This window comes from Pholcus phalangioides, unplaced genomic scaffold (assembly GCF_987345545.1).
Source record: "Pholcus phalangioides strain wild (caught in Gottingen) unplaced genomic scaffold, Ppha-v1.0 ptg000001l_1, whole genome shotgun sequence".
Classification (NCBI taxonomy): domain Eukaryota; kingdom Metazoa; phylum Arthropoda; class Arachnida; order Araneae; family Pholcidae; genus Pholcus; species Pholcus phalangioides.
In genome coordinates, this window is record NW_028301594.1 from 952,135 (window position 1) to 978,000 (window position 25,866).

Consider the following 25,866-nt stretch of genomic DNA (forward strand, 5'->3'; position numbering starts at 1 on the left):
ACAATATAAAGAAATCTACATTTTTATACGGTCCCCCTGTCCTCTAAGTTTCAATTGCAAAATTGTTGCCTTGTCTTTCCTGTGGCAAACAGAAATAAATTCCATGTTTCGAAGTGCATTGTAGTTCTGAGTGCATTAAGGACTAGGTTCTAATTCGCTTAGATATTTGAACTCAAAAATCGGAGAAAAGTTTTGAAAGAACAGCAAAAGCTAACGGAGAACGGTCCTTTCCCTTATTTATGCTGTCCTTTTCTTCGTTTGTTGAATTCGATTATTTTAGCGAATATTGCACTTAGAAACTTGGAATCTTTTTGTTGTCCTCAGGAGAGACAGGGCGACTACTTTCTAAGTGACAGCGCAGGGGGAACTTACAAAATTTAGATTTTTTTATTTTGTGACAATGTGTTTCCACTCTCAAAACTGAAACAGAGTAATTTTTGAACACTTTTGAGCATTTATTGAATTAAAACCATACCCCCCCCCCCCTCTACGACGGACGGTTGATGACATAAAGGCAGCAAAACAGCACTTACAGCACACCCTGTATATGACGTTTTCAGCATTTATCGCCAATGATTTTAGGGTGTAGTTCACAAATTGCAAAATGTAAATTAAACTCATGGTTGTAAAAGTTCTGTAATTGTCAAAATAATTGTAAGAAACGTGTAATTGTTATAGATTGTGAATAAAAAAATGAGTGATGTTTATATATATATAGCATGGATTATTTTTTTGGTTGTTACCAGATGATTACTGGGACCTTCACCAATGGTCCGTCGAGAACTATCGTATATTCTGGTCGGAGATATGGGATATGTCGAACGTCATCTGCTCCAAGAAATACGACGAGGTATAGTATACATTTGATGTCAGGTTTTAAAACTGAGGACATCGATTACTAATGCAGTTCATTGGAATTGCAATAGCTCGTACATGAGCTAGAAGTTATTCAAGTATTTTTTTTTCTTTTATGCAAAAATTAGATTTTACCCGAAGGTGCTAAGATGGAGGATACGCATTTATGGTTTCACGGTGCCAAGCTGAATTACGCAGAGAACTTACTCAGATACAGGGACGATCATCTAGCTTTAATTGCTGCAGGTATTATATATTCAAGTTTCATTCTGTGTAAATTTTATTTTTCTTCTTAAATAACATAGGCAGAGAGAGCAATCAAAGAATGTATCGAACAGTAATAATTTTCCGAGTGTAATAAGCAAGACAAAATAACGAGAAGAGAACAAAATCCCCTGAATGCCCCTGAAATGTGTTTTGCAACCTGTGCCATACAACCTGTATTCACCTCCGCTGAACGCCGAGAAGCTGTCATTTAAAGGAGTTCACTGTATATGACAGGAGTTCTCCAACTTTTTTCACCCCGAGGTGCCCCTTTTCTCTATTCAATGCTTATCCGTGAGCTCCGCCTGCTACCTAGAGCTGTTTAGCAAAGAATATTTTCAAAAAAACCTCCGCGGTGGTCCTGACAAATGTTGGAGGCGCACAGTTTGAGAACCCCTGGTATATGAGATATAAGTGCATCATTACTTTATACTGCAACACATACAGTGAAATCCCTCTTAACGGTCAACCCTGTTTTACGGCCAAATAAAAATATCCCGGCAAAAAGCCTATTTGAATAATGTATTTCGAACGGTCCCCCTTAGGTGCGGTCACGCGGACACCATTTTAATCATTTTTTTTTTCCATTGGACTAAAACTCTTATACCGATATAAAAGTTGCAATTTTGGTTCGAATTATTTATTATCACTGGATGGCAGCAAAAGTTTAATACCAAAATTGCAAATTTTGTATCCGTATAAGAATTTTAGTCCAATAGAAAAAAAAGAGATTAAAATGGTGTCCGCGTGACCGTACCTAAGGGGGGAACCCATATTTGTTTAATCTTTTTATATTTGGCTACTTTTGAAACATTTTGGCTTGAAGTTAATGTTTCGCAACCCTGATGTCCATTAATAATTTGAATTCACATGTTGGGTGGTTGTTCTCGTATATTTTACATTATTACCATGCTATTTAATATTGCCAGCTCTAGTAACCGTCGCTCTCTATCACTAAGAGAAAAAAAAATTGATGTCATCGGATATAGAGTGAAAAACGTAAAATTGGAGTTTGTGCTCTTGTAAATGAATTACTTAAATACATTTTCCTGCAAACACAAGGACGGAAATTCATTGGCTTCAGTCTCGAAGCTTAAAATGCATTGCTTAAGTAGCTGGAATACTCAGCAAAACCTACCAAGTCGATTGGTCAGTTTTCTCAAAAGATGCAATTTCAGTATAATATAGACTTTGTATAATATTCCTTTTGTAATTTTAATTGCATATCTATTAACTATCTTATAATATAACTATCTTATCTCTAACAACGTATTTTCATGACTTTAAAAGCATCTCAAATTGTCAGAATTTATAAACATTCAAATAAGAACCATTTCAGTTATTGTTCATACAGTGAAACCTCTCTTTTGAGGACACCGGCGGGACAAAAGTTCGTCCGTACAAGAGGAGTGACCGTTAATCAGCGGTTTGAAATGCATACTTTTATAATACAAAGGGGAATTATTATTTGGGCGTAGAAGAGGAGTGACCGCATCTGAGGTGTGTAGGAGAAATTTTACTGTGTAATACGTATCAAAACACGTATTAAAAGAAACGTATTACACGTTTAAAAAGAAATACGATAAACATGTTGGGGTAAATCGAGAAGCTATCCATTCTTAGAATAAGACAACCATAAGTATTCTTTATGGGCATTGTATAATATTTTATCATGTGTATATATTGTTTATAATTTGTGTTAATTGCATTTTTAATGGGGTTGCTGTATTTTTGAAACATATGACATCCATATTTTTATGGGCATCTTTTTATCAGCCACCTCGTTGGGCATTTTGCCTGTTGTGGCGTTGTATTTGTATTTGTATTTGTATAAAATTTCAATACTAACCCCCTCTGTTACGGTCACCCTCCTCTTCAGCAAATGTTTTTTCCTTGCGAATGCCCGCAAAAGAGGGGTTTTACTGTAACTGGGTAGAGTCTCATAATTTCACAATAAGCAATATCAAATGATTTGTATTTTGATTCACCGAGCTATATTTATTTATCATTATCGCAGGGGAAGACCGAGAGGCCGAGAAAATACCTTATGCCGAAGTATACGAAGAAACCTGCCGGTATGGTGCTGCGATGAGAAAACTTGGAATTAAGAAAGGAGACACTGTTGTTTGTAAGAAACCAGCCGTTTAAATTGAATAAAATCCAAATCCATAACTTAACAACCAAATTAAAGCTGAATTATAGCTAATTAAAATGTAAACACTTTTTTTTTTGGGATGAAAAATAGGGGTTATATATGCAAAACCATTCCCAACGCAAACAATTTTGTGATTGATTCAATTTATTTATTATCGGGAACACCTTATATATATAACAACTCCTTATGTTATCTCATTGAATGAATTTTCAAGAAATCTTAGATGCACAGGGTGATTGTAATTAAAGCTCCCGTACTCTCAGTAGTTTTTCTCAAAAACTACTCATCCGAGCACAGCCAAATTTGCAGGATATCTTAATGAGACCATGGGAGAGAGATTTATGCAATTAGAAAAAGTTCAATTTTTGACCACCAGGTGAATAAGTGACACTTTTTTTAACTGAATTTTCCAATTTTCCAACGTATATATATATATATATATACCAGGTTTCGATGGAATATTTCCATCGCATTGGGCGCTTTATTGTTCTGAGAAGTGTCAGTATACTGAAATTACTCAGACCTTTGTAGGGCCCGTTCAGGTGGACGTGTTTCATTGAAACTTGATATATACGCTATATGTTCCGTGGGGGAAAAGGAAAATGCAATAAAAAAGCGCCACTTTTTCATAAGTGGTCAAAAATTGAACTTTTTTTGTTTATTTCGTAAATATTTCTACCATAGTCTCATTAAGATATCCTGAAAATTTGGCTGTGCTCGGATGAGTAGTTCGTGAGAAAAACTACAGGTGATTGATTGAAAAACTACAGGTGGAGATTTGTAATCTCCATGTACAAATACAATACAAGTCGTAAAATTTGTAAATTTTTTTTTCTTTTTTTCACTGGAATGATTTCGGGGATGATTTTTGATAACATTTGATATTTTATGATTTGATGATTCCTCTATCCTATTTATGATAGGGATTCTAAAACTCTCATTGGCATCGACGAGATATCTCGCCTTCTTAAAAGTCTTTTATTTTAGTAATGACGCACCCCAGATATTTATTTGTTGAGCTGATTTCTCATCGAACACGTTTACCTATTCCCCCTTTACTTCGCGCCCACTGAAAATCGGAAGAAAGGCTACTTGTCCACGAACAATTTGGGGTCCTTCGAGAGGTTTCGGGTGGGGGGGGGGGGGGGGAGGTCCGTAAGCTTGGATCAGAAAGCAATTACCGTATTTTAACGTGTATAAGGAATCCTTCTTTTTCAAAAATTGTGTACTGAAGATAGGAGGGTACCGTATACACGGATAGTATTAGGGATATTAACAAATTACTCAATTCCTTGCAATTTACGATGAGAGTGACTCTGATGATAATAATGAGCTAGTTGGTGCAGTTGATTGTGATTTATCATATATTAGAGCAAGGGAGGTTTCAGAGATTCTGTCTGGGGGGTGGGGAGTTGGTTTAGAGAGGAATTTGTAAGCCCGGGGGCTATGTTATATAATTTTTTATTTCAGTGTTGAGGTTTTCATCATGTGTGTGTATGTGTGCATGGGGGGGGGGTAATTACCTCTCTATGATGAATATATATATATATATATATATTCATCATAGAGAAGTAATATAATATAATAGAATATAGAATATATATATATACACTGCTCAAAACAATTAGGGGAGCAAGCAAAACAGTGAAGAAAACCGTGCGAGACAGCCACGTATTGGCATACAATGGATAGTACACGCGTGTCAATGCGCAATACAGAAAAAAGACGTAAAAAAATTTGGAATTAAGCTTTAATTCTTTGAAAATATGGGAAAAACATGAAAAGATGATTTAGGGCAACAATTTGGTTACATGTAAACGATAAAAAAAAAGTACTGTTTAGACATGATGCATGAGTTTTAATAGGGCGTGTGGTCTCCTCGAACAGCTAAGACTGCTGCACACCTGTTTGCCATGGATGCGATGAGGTTATCGATCAGACTTTGGGGAATACTGTTCAACTCCTCAAGAAGTGCAATCTGCAAGTCTCGGACAGTAACAGGCGGTCTTGGTCGCGCGGCAATGCGTCGTCCGAGCATGTCCCAAACATGCTCGATTGGATTCAGGTCAGGAGAGCACGCTGGCCATTCCATACGCTGTATTGTTTCAGCTTCAAGCATGTTCTCCACCAGATGAGCTCTATGCATTATCATCCTGGAAAACAAAGGAATCTCCAATGGCTCCAGCGTAAGGGATGACATGAGGTCGCAGTATCTCGTCTGCATACCTTCGGGCCGTCAAAGTGCCATTCCGAATGATATGCAGGTCCGTACGTCCGCCTATGCTGATTCCACCCCATACCATCCAACCAAATCGTCTGTATTGTGACCTTTCACGAACGAATGCGGGGTTATTTCGAGTGCCCCTGTCCCTCCATACCAGAACACGTCGGGTGTCACACTCCAGACTGAATCGGGACTCGTCTGTAAACAGCACTTGGCTCCAATCATGTTGCTCCCAATCTCGATGTTCAGCAGCCCATCTTCTTCGGGCCGCACGGTGGCGTGGGGTCAACGGAATGCAGACCATTGGCCTACGTGCATAGAGCATAAGTAACATAAATTGAATCATGAAGCCGATTACGTACTGTTTGGCTGGACACCCTTCGTCCTGTTGCCAAGAGCAACCGTCTTTGCAGCTGCGTAGCATTCTATGTTCTGTTTCGACGGGCTGTTAACCGTATATACCGGTCATCAGTTGCTGTAGTGGCGCGTGGCCGACCTTGCCCTGGTCGACGTCTAACATTTCCGGTTTCTTGGAATCGATTCCACAACAACACTTCTGGCGACTCCAACAGCGTCCGCGACACTACGTTGTGTTTGCCCGGATTCCAGTCTGCCTATAACACGCCATGCCATGGATTCCGGTAAGTCACGTTGTTGAGACATCCTCAAGTCACCTTGTCTCAAAAAAAAAATACTGCGCAATCGAATTTCACAGTTACGACAGTAAAACCTTATCTCCTTTTTCTGGTTTTTGACGTCATGAACTTTGATTTGCATATGAAGTTTTCTTCTTCCGTTTCCTGCTAGGCTTTAAATTATGGATGATTCATTTTATGTTACTTATCGGTATACATCTTTGCGTAAGTTTGTTAAAACCATGTGCTCCCCTAATTGTTTTGAGCAGTGTATATATTCATCATAGAGATATATATATACATAAAAGTATCTTCTTTTTTTTATACCTTCAATCAAAAAATGTCTAATGCAAATTTTTTCCAAATGCTCAAAAAATCAGCAGGTTTCCTTGTACACGTAAAAATATGGTGAGTTATTGTTTTTGCCTTACCATAAGCTAAATATTGTTCTGTAAAGAGAGTCGGGATAGCCTTCGTCTAATTGGCCCAAGGGGTCGGGCGACCACAAGAGGTTAAGAACCCCCTGCTCTAAGATAAGTGGTTGAGAAATTTGATATCAGATAAGAGTGAATAATTCACATGCATATTCATTCATATTTGATATATGGCGTTTGGAAAATATGTCTATGAAGTTCATGTAAATTTTCTTTTCTAGGTTACATGTCGAATCGGAAAGAGGCAATTTACGCAATGCTTGGCACCACATCTATTGGTGCAGTTTGGAGCGGGACGCTCCCTCTTCTTGGTTCACAGGTAATTTGAAAATCAAGGCATCCGTTTATACTACTTGTAGGGACTATCCTTTTTTTTTTATGCCGAGCAAAACTCAGGTCTATTGAGTTGTGCCGGAAGTGTAAGTGTGTGTACCTAACAGTCCGAGTGCGTATCTAGTGTTGTGTATGATTTTTCAGTGCTTCCATCTATATCTCAGAAGTGAAGTGAGTGACGTGTAATGACTGAATATTTGTACTGTTTGTAGGACTGTTGCTCTCTGACTTTTTAACGGGGAGATCGGCTCGCATTTGCGTCTCGAAGTTGGGAACCACAGAAAACCAACTTCAGCCAACCACTAGGGACTATCCTGTAAATATCTTAGAGAAGTCAAAGCCGTCCGGATGTAATATTTTTCCTCGTTGTGTTGGGGAGAAGTAAAAGCCGTCGTGATATGGCTCTTGGTTTTTTGTTGTGGTTTTGGCACGTTGTTGCTCGCGTGTGTTATGTCCGTGCCATGCGTTTGTAGTGATTTTTGGGATTTGTTTTTGTTAATTAAAGTAAATTAAATAGATTATTCCATTGCCAATCACTACATACTTTACCGCACACCAACTCGGGTCATATACCGCCATACGGCAATATCCAACCAGTGGAGTTGGGTGGGAAATGAAGGCGTCATCTATCGGTGGTCGCCCCAGGCTCGATATGTAAGGAACTTGTTTCCGTTGCTCTTGCCCGGATTCGAACCCGTGGATCTTGCCAGTGTAACTTTCATTGTGGTAGATAAGCATCTTACCACTGCGTTACTCGGGCGCATCCGTCCAAACTGGGGCGTATGGGAAAAACTGACCGAATGTAATGATTTTATTTCTCTGCGAGAGCCTCATTGGATAGTTTTTAATTCGAGGGACCACATTCTCATTTCTGAAGTGGCTTTCAATTTTCACATAGTGGTTATACTTTTCAAAACAAATATTTTCCTAGTTTATTTGATTGTTTTAACAGTTTGTAACTAGATTTTCTATGTGTAGGGAGGTATTCGCTAGGTTACGCTTACTTCTTAACAACATAAACTTTCATTTATTGCATTTCACACAAAAGGTTACGATAGGGATGATCACGTTTTCATCACCCCCAATCTTCTATTTCTTATGTGGTGTCACGAAGAGTTTCTACATTTGTTTCCATTCCTTATGGTTACAAATGTCTCTACGTACTCGAGAAAAAAAAAATGCTATTCTGTAGGGTTCAAAAATCGTTTGTGTTGAGCGAAAACAATCTAGGCACCCTCTCTGGGGTTTTCTGTGGTTTCCGACATCGAGCCGATTTCTCCGTTATAAAGTTTCGTCTCTCGCCACAGAGAGCAACAGGTCTACAAAGGTACAAATGTTCAATCATTATACTTCTCTCATTGGTTGAAAAATAGATATATGGCAGCACTAAAAATTCATGCACAATACTAGAGATGCCCTCAAACCAATAGGCGCGCACACTTCTGGCGCAATTCATTCAGTTATTAATTGCCATGTCGATAGATCGGAGTTGCGCTCTGTTGGAAAGGAAAAAAGTGGCTCTTAATACAGGTCCACGGGCTGGACAGCTTGGTGGTCTTTTCAGGATGTCCGTGAGCATGAATGAGAAAACACTACCCATTTTCTACATTTACTGTACTGAATATTATTTTGTAAAGGGGTCCGTGGCCTTCATTTGGCACAGTGGGTCCGTGGAGCAAAAAAAGTAAATAACCCCTGCCCTAATTGTTTTTTTAACGAGAGGGTAACTTTTGAAGAACAAGAAAAAATGATTAGGAAAGGTGTTAGGAAATATATCGAGCGCTGAAGTAAGAGACGGCCATTGTTCAGTGTCTCACATGTACATACTTTGGATAATTCATAACTCCAGATTTAACAGACTACCCATACTACCACTAAAGCACACATAAACCTCGTCAATATTCCTCTGCGGAACTTTTAACAAATTGGTGCATGTTGTGATTCTGACGTGAAGTTTGTTTCTGTGTAATGCTTGTTATGTGCAGTGCTGCCATCTGCCTTCCTAACTATGAGTTTTTTCCAGCCTTCATAGTGAGTGCAGTGTAATGAATAAATCAATTAATTAATTAATTATACCACTGTAAGCCTGTTGCTCTCAGTGTGTGGCGAGAATCATAAATGCCATTGAAAAGCAGATCCAGACCAGACCAGAATTGAACGTTTCCGTCGCTGCCCAGCCTTTGCAGGCTGTCTGGCGACTTACAGATCACCAGGGGTGGTATGAGAAGGAAAAAGACAAGTTTGTGCATGTGTGTAAGGTATGTAGTGTATGTGTGTGTGTAGAGAATGAATGAGCCAGGAGAGTATTGTTTACAAATCTTCGCGAAATGAATGCTCATCGAGATAAAACACAACACAATCGAAGAACAAGGGGGCAATGTCTTAAGGGAAGTAGCTGATGATATGCTACCCAAAAACCCCAACATTATAAATATTTACATAATCGAGAGACACTGACCAGAGATGTTTGAGGTACTGTTGAGCCGTCATCAGTCATATAACCATAATTAAGAACGTCAAAGAAAAAGTTATAATGAAGACATGACACATACCATCTCTGTATTGTAATAACATCAGTTTCAACACGATACGAACCCAATGCACCATTTTATGCAAGCTCAAATTATGAATAAATGAGAAAAATTATTAATTGCGAAAAAAAAACATATAAATGCCTCTGAATTGCGATCACAGCATCCGCAATATCAAACAAAACTGATATTAAATTGATAAATTGTTTTGAAAAAAAAAAAAAAAAAAAAAAAAAAAATCAAAATCATGAAAATGTTCTGCAAATTACATCAATTCGTCACCCAATCCACGCTCAGCAAGTCCATTGGCCTAGAGTGTACTGTGGGTATTCTAGGGTCATAATAGACAATTTCTCTAAGATGCGGGTGTTCAGAAGATCGTAGCCTGTCAAAATGAGCATTGGCAAGCTCCTTGATATAGTCCAAGATTAGTGGTAAGTCAAGATCTTTACGGATGTTTTTTCCTCTCACATACCAGGGGGCTCTGGTAAACTGACGAAGAATGATGTTCTGCTGTGTCTGTAAACGTTTCATATTTGCAAGACTGGCATGAGCCCACACTGGGGCAGCATATGTCAGAATAGGACGAATAATAGTTTTAAAAAGAATTACTTTATTCCTCAACGTTAGCCTGGCCTGTGGGAATGTGATTCTGGATAGCATCCCAACTGCTTGTGAGGCCTTATTTCTTACGTACATCACCTGAGGAGAAAATGAGAGCGACTTATCTAGTATACAACCTAGATACTTGACTTGGAGTTTTCTTGTCAACACCGTATTGCCGATGTATATGGGAGTTCTTGGAAACTTGTACCGTCTTGTGAAGAGAATATATTGACATTTTTGATGATTCAACTTTATATCGTTGTCTTGGCACCAGTCCTCAACGTCTTCAGTTGATTCTTGTAAATTTTCAATACATTTTTTCCCTTTTTTGTGATTGGTCAACAGGATGGCATCGTCAGCAAATAGACCAAGCATTCCGCGCTGAGGAGCTGGGAAGTCATTGATGTATAGCGCAAAGAGCAGTGGTCCCAAACAAGAACCCTGCGGGACAGACGCTCTTATTGGTCTAACAGTTGAGAGACAGTTGCCATTTTTGACTTGGAATCTTCGATTGGAAAGGTAACTGTTTAAAAAGATGATGAAATAGTCAGGCAAACCCAGGTCAATTAGTTTGGATAATAAGGTCGTGTGATTCGTTTTGTCGAAGGCCTTACATATATCCAGACAGAGAGCACAGACATGTTCCTTGTAGTTGAACGCAGTCATCACGAACTCGGTAACTTTGTGCAGCTGAGTAACGCAAGAATGCCCCCGCCTGAATCCGTGCTGCTCACTTCGAAGAATGCTGTTGAAGGACAGGAAAGCGTCAAGACGTGAAATATAGATACGTTCAAAGACTTTAGAAATGTTACTGAGTAAGCTGATAGGTCTGAAGTTTTGAGAGAAAAGTGGGTCAGTTCCAGATTTATGAAGAGGTTTGACAATAGAAAGTTTCCAGACATTAGGAAAATAGCTTGTCTGAAGCATGCTATTAAATATATTAGTGAATGATTTGAGGATAGAAAGAGGAAGATTTTTAAGAGCGAGATTTGAAATTTCATCATGACCAGAAGCTTTTTTAGTTTTGAGTTTGTTAATCATGCCCCTGATTTCGTCAACATTGGTCAAACCGGCAGCACCCATTCCGCGCAAGGCATCCGAGCGAACTCTATCCAGGAATTCTTGAACTTTTCCATGATGAGCTGAAGCAATACTTCGAGATTGCAGACTGTTTGGCATGAATTGCTTTTCATAGTTATCAGCAAACGTTTCAACAATCTCTTCATTTGTATACAACAGTTGACCTTGTTCGTTTGTAATTTTGTCCACCGCTGGAGATTTTCGTTTACAGATTTTCCACGCCTTCCAAAGTGAGCCATCGGATGCTGTGGCCTCCTCAATGAAGTGGGTGAATCTCTCATTGACATATTCAGTTGTTTCTTGTCTTATTTCCTTTTCTAGTCTGTTTAGAGTGGTTTTGTCAGACCGTCTTCTAAATCTTTGCCAGAGTTTTCGGACCCGGTTTTTTAGTCTGATTTTGTCCCGTAATTCTTCCGAAATGCCAAATCTGTTTTCTTTTGCCTTAATCTTCCTGGTAGAGGCTTGAATAGCGATTTTAATTTGTTCAGTCACATCAACTACTGCATTTTCAATACAGTTTGTCGTCAATTCCGCTGAGTTCCACACTGGTAATGTTTCCAGCGTAGAGCGGAAGATTTCCCAGTTGGTAACCAGTTGATATGGAATATCCTTTGGTCTAGTTATATCGATGGTGAAAATAATAGGGTTGTGAGTTGAATTAAGTTTGGCAGTTGTTTCGAAAAAGATGTTGTGCCTAAAGTTTTTGGAGATTCCATAGTCCAGAACATCGGGTCGATAAAATCGACTAGTAGGATAATTGGTTGGAATGTTCGATGAATGAATGCACAAGCAATTATTCCTACAAAATCTTTCTAGAACTCTACCTTGTCTATTTGTGGAATGGCTGAAGAATGTAGGGCTTTTACAGTTCCAGTCGCCAGCAATTAGTACCGGATTGTTGATATTAACGAGATAGTTTAGGAGATTGATATCAACATGGTTATTAGGTGGTTTGTAAATTGCACAAATGGTTATTGGTGATCTGTTGATGAAGATGTTTACTGCCAAAGCTTCCATTTCAGTTGAAGAAGGAATCGAAAGTTTTTGGTGAGGAATGTCCTTTTTAACGAACACCGCAATTCCACCACCCCTTCCATGTAGACGGTCTTCACGTAAACAGATAAAATTAGAGATATTGGAAGTATGAGAAGGTTTTAAAAAACTTTCACAAACCAGTGCTACATCAATTTGTAGGTCATAGAGTAATTGTTTGAATTCTTGTAGTTCCTGTTTAAGCCCAGTGGCATTCCATGCCAGAATTTTCAGCGGTTTGCTGATAGTTGACACTGGTGTATTAATTTTTGAGCGCTGAAATAAAACCAATCAGAATTTGAATAAGGTTATGAGCCTTATCTTCAGAAATGCCCATATTTACCAAAAGTTCTCGCACAACATTGGAAAAGTTCTCGATGTTGTTCTTCTGTGAATTCTCCACTGTTTCATTAGTAGTTGAAGACATACAAACTGAATGTACAGACGCATCATTGACATCAGTTTCATCAATGACAAGGTAAGGTACTGGCATTTGCCTGTTTACAGAATTATTATAAGATTTGGAAAGTTTAGACGGCTTAACTATGTGATCGCCGAAAGAATCATCACGATTATTAAGATGTTTGTTGAATTCATGAATTACATCTGTGAAATTAATTCCAAATTGATTATTTTTGTAATCTAATATTTTCTGTTGCTCGGCTTCGTTAAACTTTCTGTTCAGCTCCTCGACCAGTTCGGCTTCCGTGAGATGCACTTTGCCTATTCCAAGAATATGTGGTCCCTTTAAGACTTCGTCTACAGAACGTTGTAATACCAACGGGATTGTACTAGCCTTAACCCAAGGATTTGACTCCGTTTTAGTAGACAACTTATTTTCAGAAAAGTTGTTTCCCCCATTTCTGTCCCTTCCTCGTTCTAAAACTACGTTATTTCCTACGCTGCCTAGAAGGGGGAAATCTCGAAGCGAAGGTGGAAGCTTGGAGATGAAGGTTCTTCCAGATTCACCTGTGGAAGCAGGTCTGGCAGGGCACTTAGAATACGTTCCTGTATGAGGGCCTCCACAGAAGTAACACTTTATCTTGTTCAGATCTCCCTTAACCAAGCAGCTTCTAGTACTGTGTCCTTCTGAACAAAATGCGCATATGGCTTGATTATGGCAAAAATAACTTGTATGTCCGAATTTCATGCAGTTCCTGCATTGCAAGGGAAAACGATTTCCTCTGTATCTTTCAATCTCTATTGGAACCCCGTCGATGTCGACCAAGTTGGCAATTTCTTTAGAGTTGATCGGAACTTCCACCAAGAAGAGCGGGAGTACTCTTCCTGAAGTATAGTTTTTGAGATTGCATACTTTTATCACATCGAATCCTTGTTTTGATAAGTCATTGGTGATGTCAGAGTGGTTAACATTTGCTGGTAGACCACGTATTACAAATTTTAAGGACCTTTCACTATTCATTTGGTACGTATGATACTCAAACCTGTTATCGTCCAAGAACCTTGTGACGTTCCTGTGATCATTTTCACTAAATAAATTTAACAGAATGTTCTTCTCTGTCGTTTTAGACACTGGAGCAAATTCACAATTGTTTTTTATATCTCGAAAGGTTGCAAGCCAGTTGGATCCCCAAGAGGATAAGACAATTTGGGGTACATTAACTTTTTTTCGTCTTCTGTTGACTTGAGTGAATTCATCGTTGTCACCATTAGGATAATCATTGTCAATTCTAGATTCTACCCTACTCGGTTCCACTGAATCCGACTCTGCATTGCACTCTCCAACCCCACCTGAGTCTCTCACTGGACTTCGATGACTTGTTGAAGCGATTGCAAACTCATTTGTTGATTTATCTTCAAATATGGGGGTAGCAGTAGCTCCAGTGGAGTTGTTATTTCCTGTGGAGAGCATCACCTCATTTGCTCTTGTAGACATCTTTTTTGCCTTTTTTCTAGCTTTTGATCTCTGTGACTTCGTCAATTTTGGGTGATTATCTGGCTCGTCAGTTGTGACCATGGAACCAAGTGCTGGATCCGGTTTCTCTTTCGAGATCCTGGATTGAAGAGACGGCAGATAACGATCTGAAGTTTTTGCCATACATGCATTAGATGGAGGGGCCTTGGCAACAATGATATTTTTGTTAGCATGCTTGTCACTTTTAGAGTTCTTGGTTTTCAATTTTCCTACGTTGAATCTGCTTTTTTCGTTGCCATTGCCTTCGTCAGGGATCACTGAATTTCCAGTTACAGATGGCAAAACTGGATTAGCCGTTGAATTAGATAACTTAACACAGTCGGAAAGTTCCTTGGTGATCCTATTTACTAGTGCCGGATCATCATGATCAGTATCAGTGTCAGAGTCCGATCGTTTTTGCTGAGGCTCATCACACTCATTCGGCACTGGGCATTGAGATGACACAAGTTTGGATAACACACATCTTTTCAACTTCTTTTTAAGGGCTTCATTATGCTTACGTGATTTACATTTACTTGAAATATGACGCTTTTTACTGAAACCATTGATTGAGGCCTTCACCAAATTATCAGATATGTTGGCATCATCATCACAACCTTCACTGATAGTAACAAATTTACTCAATTTCTCAACATCAGAATTAGGTAGTAGTGTGACATTATTATTCATGACAAGTTCTTTTACCAAACAATCGGTTACATTGACATCATTGATACCATGTTCATCATTACAGACCACATTACCCAGAATTATAGCATCAACAACATCTGTATTGTTAACATTGACTTTTGGGTTACTATTATCATTATCAAATGCTAGCTTTTCATTTACACCACACTTGTCATGATCATTATCATGAATAACTCTGTTTGATACATACATGGAACCATTAACTGATTTGATAACATTTTCGTTCGATTTGTTGATACATGCATCATGAATTAATACCATCTTAACATTATCACATGGTTTCATATCATTGACACTCTTTTCAAAATTAAAGTCATTTTTATCACAAAAATATACAGAATTATCGATTGATTTGACACAATCATAAATATTATTTGGGCTGATTACCTTATCATTTATCTTTGAAACATTTCCATTCACAAATTCTTTACCTGTAGCAGAGTTTTTAACACATAAATTATCAGCCATTACCTTCTTACTCTTACGAATTGATTTAGCACACTTGGGACCAGGATCAGTTACCAAGTTTACAGGCGTTTTCTTAAAGCTGTTAGACAGCTTATGAACACAATCAATACCCTCAAGATCTCCAAAAAATAAACAACCTGTACTAATTAGTTTTTTGAGTACAGTATCATTGTTATGTGACATTTTGAACTCAACAAAATATGTTATCAGATTTTGCAATTGATCAACCACAGAACATTCATCACTAATGCCATCGTTACTCAAATCATACATGTTCTCAATCCAAGGCAGAAATTTCTCTGTCAGTGTCTCAAAATTATGATTCCCCTCGAAAACGAAACTCTCTGCCATCCGGCGAAAAGCCACAATTTCAGCGATTGCCGCCGGATCGGCATAGGGACAACGAAGGGGCATTTTAAGTGAGCACTCAAAAAGCAAAGACTTACCCCTGATGAGCCACGTCTCTGGTCTGGACCGGGTTTCACTTCACAACATACATATCTCGCCCAAAAGAAACAACCGTAGATAGCGGAAAAACACAGATCGATCCGCGACACTGAAATACAAAACAGGTTGAGGGTTCTTTTGTCCACTGATGACCACAACTCGAACAAAAAGTCGATGATAGTCGAAGCCTCTCCTGGATTCACACTGTCAATGCGTGTCGTTGTTTCACTTCCAGCTGTAAATCCGCGCTATCCAAGTGCATTCAGAAACCTATAAAAAGGGAAAATATGGGGCAGACGTATGCACTAGGGAGGGGGAAGAAACACTGGTCGATCACAGCACACACAAAGTATCACTGGTATTAGAACCAGCGATATTGCAAGAATTCATCTTGACTTGCACGGAAAACCGTTGAAAAAACCGTTACGAACACCAGTAAAGCGACGGTTGAAGCTGGCCACACCCGAATACCGTAGATCTCGATTGAGCTAACGCGAAGGTGTCCATATCCTTACCTCCAACAGAACCCTTGAAAAGCAGATTTAGAAACATAAAAATACTAATATTAAATTACATTATTTGGCATAAAAAAGATATTATATTTGAAGTTCAAATAACTTATGTTTACATTTTTTAATATATACAAACCATTTATTTAGTTTTCATATTAAATTACATAAAAATTTTGAATATGAGTTGATACTTAAACAATCGCTAGATGGCTCTTATTTTGTTTGAGTGGAAACAACTAACAAACATTTAATGAACGCTTTCGCTGGATATTGGACACAATACAACTGCGTTACAGTAAAACCTCTCTTATGCGGACACCAGCGGGGACAAAGAAAATTCGTCCTTAAAAGAGGGGGTGACCGTTAATAATGGATTGAAATGCATATTTTTTTTATTATAGAAGGGAAATTTATGATTTAGCCGTAAAAGAGAGAGGGGTGACCGCATCTGAGGAGGGTGTCCGTTAAGAGAGAGAGGGGTTTTCCCGTATTATTATAATATTTTTCTCTCTAACACTTTTGTTCCAATCATATCTCAGGCTGTGCTGAACAGGTTCCATCAAACCGATCCGAAGTTAATGTTCACAGTCGATCGGTTTCAATACGATCAAGAAGAGAAACAAATGCTCCAGAAAATCAAAGAAATCGCCGAAGGTAAAAAAAAAAAAAAAAATCAATACAATATTGATTTAAAGAGTTTTCAATTTTTTTTCAAGTTCAAAAATTGTTTTCACATTCACGAAAAAAATAATAATATGAGGCAAACAGGAAAATAATCAATAATATATTGTACGTGGTGCAAATAATTACAATATCCATCCTTTCGTTGCGATTGTCGTGTAAATTCATGGCTACAGTGAAATATTTCAGAATATTGTACGTGAAAAGTAGCTTAAGGGGTTCAAGGTACTCCGCCGTTCCATCGTGGCACGGAGACTCCTTGGCGGTACACTTTAATCGCGAACTTGGACTGTCTAAGTAGACAACCTGTGAAAATATGCAAGCTATCAAATGGAAACGACATCTGTTGCGACCTTATAGATCAAGGCTGTGACCAACGAAAGATAGCGCTAGATCAGGGAGTGGCTATCCTCTTTCCAAGCCATGCCATAGTCAAGATCATTTCGATGCTCCCGACAGTCTGCGTAGACCATACGTCCCGGACGGGAAAAGATAATTTTCTAAATTTCTGCAAAATATTGTGCGGCTGTCCTCTTATTCTCATAAAAAATGTCCAATTTGTCACTTATGAGTTATAAATTGCTTTTATTTGTCACAAATTCAACTATTTCAATGCAGATTGTATATGTTCGTATATCGGTAGCAGGCTCATCTTACCTACACTATGTTGGGCACAGACACTGGAATCCAAGAACTCGGGGTGCATGGGCCGTTGTGAAAGGGCTTAACCCCCCCCCCACCTCCCCATCCCCGAGAATTCAGTCATATATAATGTAATTGTACAGGGTGATCCAAAAGTCATGTCATACGTTACAAAATATTTTATTTATCAAATTTTTGCTGATTGCAAATGCAAAGTTTTGGGATAAACTGCGACACTTCAATTTGAGGACGTTATTGAGTCGTTCAGAAATGGATTTTTAAATGTTTCTGCGCCCAATAAGGCAACAATTTTCCGATTGGTGTCCCGTTTTCACGAAACTAGAAATGTTGGGGACCACAGGCGAAATGGGCGTATAGCTCTACTGAGCCAGAGTGGGATGTGTGAAGTTGAGGGAAAAATGTTGAACTCGCCTTCAAAGATTATAAGTGGCCAGAACTCTGGCAAAAAGAATTTGCGCTTGACAATCACGAAAAATTCTCACATTTTAAACACACGTTGTGAAATTTGAAATAATTTTTTTTCCCTTGTATATGTTATACTGCCAAAACCCGACACGCGGCCTATGTCAGATTTTCAGAAATGATTCGAGCTGTGGCCGGTCACTTCGTGAAGTGGTCATAGATCCCTGGGCAAAGTGCGACGTGCTGATGTAAGATGGTCCGGTAGGCACAAAATCCACTTTTTTTTCATCGCCAATGTGCGATACATGGCTGTACATAGTAGCTGCATTCAATTAGCTTCATGTGACGAGAGAATAAAATGAGAAATTTGAGAGAAAAACCATAAAAATAATAATAGACATATAATTTTTTGTCAAATTTTTAAGAAAAAAAACAATATTTCCGAATTGAGACCGCGATTTAGCTAACGTGACCATAATTGTTAGGAAAAAATGTGCAAACTTGGCGATGACCTCGAACCACTTCTTTTGTTACCGGACTTCTCCGGCTACGAACTGGCTGGCCAAAACTCAAAATTCTGACACTGACCAAGTCAATTTACAACGAAATTGGTCAATTCGCGATCTGGCCAATTTCGGACTTTGACAGTAACATATACATAAATGTTTTATTCAAACCAATATGGTTTTTGATTTATTTCTTTGTAGAATTTTAAAAATAAAATATTTTAGAACGAGTTGCGTGACTTTTGGATCACTCTGCACGAGTGGATTTGGATCATACAATGCACGTTCTCCCATGCGGACGATCTTGAATCTCGTAAGCATGGGACATTCAGAGAACCTATGCCCAAAGATGAAAAATTGAACACAAACGCATTGAATGGAAAGTTATCTTATCCTGTTCTAATAGTGCCTACAATACTGAATATAGGACTAGAAGCCTACAAGAACATCATTCATTTAAAAGTTGGAGAGAATTTCTTTTATTGAAAAATGGAATATAAACTTTCTTTAATGTTTGGAAAGCGTTCGCTTGCCACTTTGGCAATTGTGCCGCGGAATGGACACCCCTGGGCTAGACTTTGGCGACATGGAGAGTTTTTGTCGAACTCGATAGGAATAACTTGACATTTTGATTGATAGAATGTCAATAAATACGTTTTGGACAGAGTATAATTATCATGATAGGGAAATGAGGTGGAATATGTGAAGGAAACGGAGTAGAATCTCTCTGGGAAATGAATCAATAATTTTTTCTACATCCCCGACCAGCTGGTTCAATGTCTCTTGTGACATACCGTATTTCAACGTGTATAAGGGACCAGTTTTTGCCAAAAAATTGAGTCCCAAAAAACAGGAGGGATTTCTTATTCATTGGATAGTATTAAATACATATCTTTTCAAATTTTTTTTAAAATTTCATGCCCAAAAAAAATGATTGGCGTTCCTTATATACGTTAAAAGACAGTAATATATTGTAGTTCAAGAATAAATCGAAATGAGGCATGCATGTACACATATATTATATTTTCACAGGATTGCCAAGTCTTGAAAAAGTTGTAATCGTTCCTTCCAGGACGGAATCTAGAAGTGAAAACATATCAGGAATTAGAAAAAGGTAAGACATTTCAAAAATTCGTTTTTTTTTATACCAAGTCAAGTTATAATTGATTTTATAACCTCTTCTTTTCATTCCGTAAATGAACAAGCATCTGCTTTTTTGTCAATTTTTGCTGTTTTCGAGTGGTTTGATTCCTATAATAATTATAGAAATCAAACCACTCTGTAATTATTACAGATATTTTAAGCTTAAGAGAGCCAGTGAGAGAGAAAGTGGATATGAATCGTAATTTATAGCTGACTTCAAACGGAAAACATAAGTACGATATCTATGCCTCTCTGGCATTTTTTTATACGGAAAATTAAAACTTTTAAGCTTCCAATAACGATTATTACACCACGTTTCGAAAGTTTAAACATTTTATAGAATCTTACCCTTGTGAAAAATACTAATTCCAAACATTTGCTATTGGATTTCAATTCAGTCTGGCTATTTACACTATCTCGTATTCTGGTGACACATGACTTTCTGAATCAATATTTTATCTCATGGACGTCGTTTTTAATTAATATTATATAGATATGTATCTTTGAAAGATTCATCTCACGACTGAAGTTTATTGTACACAACCCTCCCCCTTCTATTTTAAATTACATAATTCGAAATCAAATTCCTCGAACTGTTATGTGAAATATTTTCGTTTTACTCTTGAATCAAGTTTGAATGCAAATGGAAGTGATAACAATGGCCAATAAGTTTATATTGTTTATGCCTCTCGCAGCTGCTTCCTCGATGAATTTCTGGCATCTGGTCTGAATAGTGATGGGTCCGTTCCTGATTTGAAATTCGAACAAGTGTCTTTCGACCACCCTGTATACATAAGTTATACATCCGGGACAACTGGGACACCAAAAGCATTGGTCCATGGATCTGGGGTAAAATCCAATTAACTACATAATAATATGGACATATTTTTGAAGAAATCCTACAATAAAGTTTCTTCCATTACCATTATTGTATGTATATATATACGGGGGATTCAGAAAAACATCGCCAAACTGAAAGGGTAATATTCAGGCATACGACAACAATCCGAAATTCCCGGAGGAGACAAACCATTTTTCTTTCCAAATATTCGTTTCGGCATAACATCCAGAAAATTAAATTTCTCAGTATATTTCGGGCCACAAAAACAACATCTCCAAATCTAAAATCAGATAGGAACATGGGTGCGCAAACGCCATCCGTAGCCGCTACAGGGAGTTGTAGCGTCACAAACTTTTAAAGCAATCCCGAACTTAGCACAAGCATGAAGTCGCATTTCTGAAAAAAAAACATACATTAGAAGCCCCACACATACACGCAAAACACACATTCTGGCATGTACCGATTCGTTAGAAATTTCGCAGAGGAATGTGAACGAGGTGCATGCACGGTAGTAGTAGCAGCAAGCATGCAGTCCATGCGGGATTTCTAACGAATCGGCACATGATGGAATGTATGTTCTGAGTGCATGTGTGACCCCTCCTAACGTATTCATGTTGGATTAGAATTTCGACTTCGTGTTTGCTGAGTTCGGGATTGCTTTGAAAGTTGGTGACGCTACAACTCCCTGTAGCGGCTACGGATGGCGTTTGCGCACCAATGATCCTATGTGATTTTGGATTGTTATTGTATGCTTGAATTGCCAATTCAGTTTGCCGATGTTTTTCCGAATCACCCTCTATATATTTTTTTAAATTTCCTTCAGGGTCTCGTGTCTATAGTCAGAGATTTCCAATTGCACTCTGATTCAACCAGAGACAGCTGCTGGCTCTCCACGTCACCAGTATGCATAATATTTTACTCAATGTAATTCTGGTAATTCATTTATATATATATATATATAATCAATACGAAGAGAGTTTTGTTTCAATGCAGTTAAGTTACCATCTCCAATTAATAATAATGAAATAATTTCATCAAAAATTAACAATTAATATTGAAGTATATTATTAACTATTTGAAACCAATTTTTCTTCGTTTGTTTATGCCAATCACTGTAAAAAAAAACCTGCCGAAAACGGATTCATATTAGTTATTGTATTTTGCGATGCGTCACAGCGCTATCTAACGTTAAAGTTTGCAAACGTTAGATCCCGATTTCTCCATGGGTTTCGTTTTCATGGTCTTTTCCCCGTAATTATTTCGGCTCACTGGATAATGGACATCCAGATGTCGATGGATTCAAACCTAATGACACATGCCAATCTACTTATGTACCTTCTAACCCAACACCTATCACTCAGCCCCTTGATCAGAGGGAACATGAACATTTTTTATAGGCTGTTTTAACACATTAGGGGTCATTCAAGTATTACGTCAGCAACGTGGGGGAGGGGGGTTCCGATTTGCTAACTTTTGATGGGAAGGGGGGATCTTAAGTTCGAAGGGATGGGGTGTTTTGCTGATTTTGCTGACGGGGGGGGGGGAAGGTAAAAAATTTCTATATAAATCTGCTGACTTGATACTTGAATGGCCCCTTACGCCATGATATCTCAAAGTGTTCATCGTGAGGTGTTAGAGATATTGATTTGTGTACCCATTTATGTTTTAAAATGGTTCGTTTATGAGTTAAAATATCTGCTAAACTATTCTCTGGGTAGCCGCAGGTGAACCATGAATAGGGCAAAGAAGCCGCGGGTGACAAAAGTTTGAGAGTCACTGCGTTACGCAATGGAGGTTAATGCACTGGCAATCGAAGGAGATTCAAACGCAGAAAATGTCAAAGCTGGGAGAATTATACCATCGCTAACGCCATAATTGTCATCGTTTGAAGATTCACAGCCGGTAATTATAAAAGTCGGAGTACAAAAGTCGACATTTTTTCTAGAAAAACGTGACTAGCAGCCCCTTCTATCCAACCAAGATTTTCAGGGCAGGAAGCGAACATCAAATTATGATAGTAAGATTTCCTTATTAATAAATTTTGATAATTCGAGAACAAAATTGTGATAAAGTCGGATTATAAACTTTCGCGGATTTATATGCAACCAAATACGGCTGTGGTAAACTCTTATTTGAAGACTCTGGTCGCAATCAATGCCCGAAGACCCTTCCATCTCTACGGAAACAACCGAAATTATTATATAGGACAACAGCTTTTACCCGCGACTTTACACGCGTGGATTTGGCAATCTGAAAATTTCCCCTAAAGAAAAGGAAAATTTTCCCCTAAGGAAAATTTCCCTTAAAAACTAATTTAGGGGGTTGAGTTATGAAAAATCCATTCTTAGTCAGTCCCTAAATTATGAAACGAAACTACTGACAAAATTTTATATTTATAACTTCAGCGGTTTTGGCTCGGCAATGATGAATCTGTCAGTCAGGACATGTTATTTTATACAGGGTGGATACTATCGACAACACAATAATTACACACGTAAAACTGGGAAAAACTGTTTTTCATTTGAGGATCAGACGACTATTAACCCCTTTAAGATCATGGACGTAATATTACGTCCAAACGCCATTGAAATAAATTAAAACAAGTTCTCTGTGGTGTCTTTCCTCTTTCTTTACCATATCAAAGCTTTATAGTAATCCTATCTACGGAAATTGCTATTTCTCCCCCCTCTTTCTCTCTATACTACTGTTAATGATTTTTTTTCTCACACATATAATGTATCTTTCCACTATGTACCTCTGAGAGCGAAAGAGAACTCGTAGTCCGAACACATACTGGGGAGACGACAAAGAGAGCGATTTCAAAAGAGAAAATACATCGATGCTTATCTCGATGTCCCCTCACATACTGACGAGGCGGAGAGAGCGAAAATGACCGCAGGCGTTCCGAAGGGTAAAGAAGAGAAGCCTTTGAGCGGGAAAAGTGACATCTCGCCAACTAGTAACCCTACCAGCCTGTTCATGCCAAATCAATCAGTTTGGCAATATTGGAGGATTCCGATAAACCAGCGGTTCTCAACCAGTGCCCCGCAGATCCCTTAGGGCTCCGTGCAAACTCCCAGGGGTTCCGTGGCCACTCGAGGAAAATAAATAAAAAAAACCAGTAAATTTGAAAAAAATAATTAATATTTTTGAATAATAAAAATAAGTCAGAAACTTTGATGAATAAATAAAAAAAATAGGCGTCTGGGGCTCCGCCATAGAAATTACATACCGGAAAAGGGCTCCGTGGGTCAAAAAAGGTTGAGAAGCGCTGCAATAAACGCGTTAATCCTCAAAAGACTACAAGTCCTGTTTATATATGTTTTTAATGACTTCTTGTATCAAACCGTTGTTTCGAATATTATTATTGCATAATGTTATTATATTATAATATTATTGCATAACGATTTAAATAATTACACTTCAATCAAGATAGAGACAACAGAATTAGTTAGACACTGAATAAAAATACATGCCTATAATCCGCAGAAGATAATTTCGATACTTTCTAAACAAAATATCACCGTTAATGAGATGAAGTGAGAAGTTATCCATACACCCCTCGATGATGAAACCGTAATTTTTTTATGGCCACCGTATCATTATGAAAATGATTGTTATTAGCGATAAATGTATACGTGGTCGTTAAGCACAAATGATCAGTGTGGATCCATTATTTATGAAATCCCAGAATTACAGATTCCTCCTATATGCAGGGCCGTCTTAAGAGCATCATGGGCCCAAGGGCCAAATGATTTTTCTGAGGCCCTACCAGGCAAATTCCCGAAAATCTCAACCACATCTCACTTTTGTGAAGCCTTTTTTATCTTTAGGTCCCACGGTCCTTGCCCTGGTGGGCTCATGCCTTACGACGGCACTGCTTATAACCGCCATGTTCTGTGCATAACCAATTTCAATGAACGCACGGATGCTGCAATCAACTGGTTTCGATTTTTTAAGAAATACAGAAATATGTATTGCGTGTGAGATGTTCATTATTTGCATCAGAAAAAATCTTGTGCCTCTTTCATAACACACGACATTCCAATTCAAATCCACGGAAATAACAGATATTCAGTACAATAAAATAAAAGAGAAAAAAAACAGAAACCGTGTTTCGACAATATTTATCCGTTTTCCTAAAAACGGGTTCTCAATCTCAAACATTTTCCACCCGCGCCGCCCATTTCTCTTATGAAGAGCCATTGGCGTACGCAAAGGGGGGATTTGGGGTTCTAACACTCCCCCCCTTAAGCCAAGATTATAGTGTTATTTTGCCGGAAAAAACGTAAACCCCCCCAGAAGGAAAAACAAATCTGAACCCCCACCCCCCGAGAAAATTCTGCGTACGTCTACGTGAAGAGCAGTTGTAAGAAAAGCATTTCTTTGAAAAACCTTTGTCAAGACCACTGCGAAACTGCACCCCGGACAAAGGTTGGCGCGCACAGTTTGAGAACCCCTGCTAATCCATCAACGTGTTGACAAATACGGGGCCGTCATTCGAGGGAGGGGGGGGGGGGCTTTGGAAAATACACTAAAAATGGTATATATACATACAAATATATATATATACTAGGGGGCTCTGCCCCCCCCCCCTGTCACCTTTGGCAACCAACCCCCACCCCCCTTTTCTCATCACAACATATCTTGTTTATTTCGTCCCACTTCATCAGCGTACTATGGAAAGGGACATGTGAAAGCACCAGCTTACTGAAGAAGCGAATTTTATAATAAGAAAGCAACAAAAAACAAATGTGATTCATCAAGTACCCCCAGAAAACTTGCCCATGGGGGTCCCCAGACTCCAATTCGCTGAATTTTAGTGGGGCCCAGACTGGATTTATCTCGGGCTACCGATGTGTTGCAAATTTTACATTGTTAAACAACAAAAATCAATGAGATTCATCAAGGGACACCCAAAATGAAACTTGTCAACATTTCCATGGGGCCCCGACCTGGAGATTTGTCGGACATCTCCCCGGTGAGGAGCTACGAAAATTTTAAATTTTTATCAATTTTACAACGAATGAAATCCAGGGCCCCCATTCAGCAGCAGGGACCCAATATCCGACATCCCCCCCTGTGAGTACCACGGCAAATGTTCATTTGTATTCATTTTACCAACGAATAAATTCCAGCCCCCCCCCCCCTCAATTACCCGTGACCGAATTCGCAAATTTTATGGGGTCCCCAGACTGGATATAGCTTGAGCTTCCGCTATCACAAATTTTTCAATGTTAAAGCAGCAAGAAAACAACGAGATCCATCAAGGGCCCTGGAAATCAAACCTTTTAACTTCCCCATTAAGGTATATGTGCAATCCCCCCGGGTACCCCGACCCTGTGTGTTGGGAGCACTGGTGTTATATGTATATGATACATATACATACCTCTCAGCATGATCCCCCCCCCCCTTCCCCCACAAGGGC

The 25,866-nt window shown here is 38.6% G+C and overlaps 1 protein-coding gene across 2 annotated transcripts in view; it reads left to right on the forward strand.

Moving 5' to 3' along the window:
- Window positions 1-25,866, forward strand: part of LOC149089634 (acetoacetyl-CoA synthetase-like) — a 42,208-nt gene that overhangs the window by 2,399 nt on the left and 13,943 nt on the right. For both annotated transcript variants that reach the window (XM_089232204.1, XM_089232289.1), the window contains exons 3-10: window positions 747-850; window positions 984-1,101; window positions 3,137-3,247; window positions 6,789-6,886; window positions 16,742-16,856; window positions 19,487-19,568; window positions 20,293-20,446; window positions 21,262-21,339. In XM_089232204.1, the coding sequence (XP_089088330.1) occupies window positions 747-850; window positions 984-1,101; window positions 3,137-3,247; window positions 6,789-6,886; window positions 16,742-16,856; window positions 19,487-19,568; window positions 20,293-20,446; window positions 21,262-21,339 (860 nt within the window). The remainder of the gene's footprint in view (window positions 1-746; window positions 851-983; window positions 1,102-3,136; window positions 3,248-6,788; window positions 6,887-16,741; window positions 16,857-19,486; window positions 19,569-20,292; window positions 20,447-21,261; window positions 21,340-25,866) is intronic.